Raw genomic sequence first — 1,896 nt, 5'->3', positions numbered from 1 at the left:
ACAGAGAAACACACACACAATCCAAACGATAAGACAGAGAAATTGTTTAACACATCGTTACAATAGTTTCTGTGCCAACACTGTTTGCAACGCCAGTTTACGTAAAAACTTGAAGTGACCCTTAACGTAATAATAGCAATTTTAGACATTAGAGTGACACTTCATCGGACTTGCAACAAAGGTGTGCTCTTTTACAGTCTGCTCGTGAAATTAACTTGAAAGTGGCTGAGTACTCCGCAGACACGCGGAGAGATAGATAGATAGATAGAGAGAGAGAGAGAGAGAGAGAGAGAGAGAGAGAGAGGAAGAGAGTTAAGAGAAGGTAAAACTTACGTTGCAAGGGGACCTGGTCGGTTTGTAGACGCAGAGGTGAGATTCTAGAATTTCAATGAATGACCAGCGTTCAGCACATTCCTCGTTGGCGATGGCCGTTATATTAGCCTCCTGCAGGACGTTAGGTATAACACTTGCTGCACCTGCGGATCACCGGAAACGGAAGTATAAACACACACACACACACAAGAAAAAACAAAAAAAAGCGATCCAAGTTATTCTTAAAATTATGTTTGTCTAAAGCAGTTGTTGCTGTAGTTGATGTTGTTGTTTTGTTGCTGTTGTTTTTATTGTTGTCACCCTTGTCTCAGGGTTTGCCCTGACCCATCCAGGACAGCAATGATCAAATTCTTTCCAGGTTCCAGCCGTGACCATCTCATCTGTTTCCTTTTGTTGCTGTTGTCATTGTTTAGATCTCAGCTCAGTCCTGGTCCATTTAAGGGGATCAACGACCGACCCGAAGGTCGTCTCAGGCGGTGGTGGTCATGGATGGCGACCTCATGGGCGGTGTATTTGAGTGTAGCTTGTTGAGTGTGGCATTTTGAGTGTGGTGTATTGAGTGTGACGTGATGAGTGGGGCGTATTGAGTGTGACATGTTGAGTGTGGTGTGCTGAGTGTGACGTGTTGAGTGTGACATGTTGAGTGGAGCGTATTGAGTGTAGCATGCTGAGTGTGGCGTGTTGAGTGTGATGTGTTGAGCGTGACATGTTGAGAGTAGTTTGCAGAGTGTAGCACCTTGAGTGTAGTGTATTGAGTGTGACGTTTTGAGTATGGTGTTGAGTGAGGCATTTTGAGTGTGTTGTGTGGTGGTGGTGGTGGTGGTGGTGGTGGTGGTGGTGGTAGAAGTGCAGGGTGAGTAGATAAGTTTTGTATTCCAGGAAATGATTATGTTCGATGAAATGGTGAAATTGTGGGAGAAGTCAACAAAGATCTCTTTCTCTGTCTCTCTCTCTCACCCCCTCTCTCTCCCCTCTCCCCTCACTCGCGCTCTCTTACCCTCTGTTTCTCCGTCTCTCTCTTTTCACACAATACACAAACACGCACACACAAACACACATAGAAACAAACACACTTACACACACACACACACACACACATGCACACACTCGCACATATATCCACACGCATACACACACACAAAGACACATATACACACTCATACATACAGATATATATATATATATATATACGTAGATACACATACACACACACAAATACACATACATACACAATCACGCACACATTTCCATACACACACACGCACACAAACATACATTCACTCACTCACACTCACACACACACACACACACACACACACACACACGCACACACACTTCCTTTAAACTAACGCCAGTGAATCAACATTGTTTAGACATCACGTAGATCAGGCACCAACCATCTTGTTTCGAGAAGCGGGCCGCATGAGACATGGCTCAGCATCCGGCGGGCCGCACTACTAAAAAGTTTCAAAGTAATGTTTCGTTAGACGTGCTATTCAGAAAGCTCCACGGGCCGCACGAGGGCCACGAGTGACTCTAACGCTCGCGCCTACGATGTATATA

At 44.9% G+C, this 1,896-nt stretch overlaps 1 protein-coding gene across 1 annotated transcript in view; it reads right to left on the bottom strand.

Moving 5' to 3' along the window:
• Window positions 1-1,896, bottom strand: part of LOC106880032 (chymotrypsin B) — a 25,208-nt gene that overhangs the window by 3,515 nt on the left and 19,797 nt on the right. The window contains exon 4 of the mRNA XM_014929834.2: window positions 334-476. Coding sequence (XP_014785320.1) covers window positions 334-476 — 143 coding nt within the window. The remainder of the gene's footprint in view (window positions 1-333; window positions 477-1,896) is intronic.

This window comes from Octopus bimaculoides, chromosome 25 (genome assembly GCF_001194135.2).
Source record: "Octopus bimaculoides isolate UCB-OBI-ISO-001 chromosome 25, ASM119413v2, whole genome shotgun sequence".
Lineage (NCBI taxonomy): Eukaryota > Metazoa > Mollusca > Cephalopoda > Octopoda > Octopodidae > Octopus > Octopus bimaculoides.
The sequence above is the reverse complement of the archived record's forward strand: the minus strand, read 5'-3'. Positions and strand labels throughout refer to the sequence as shown.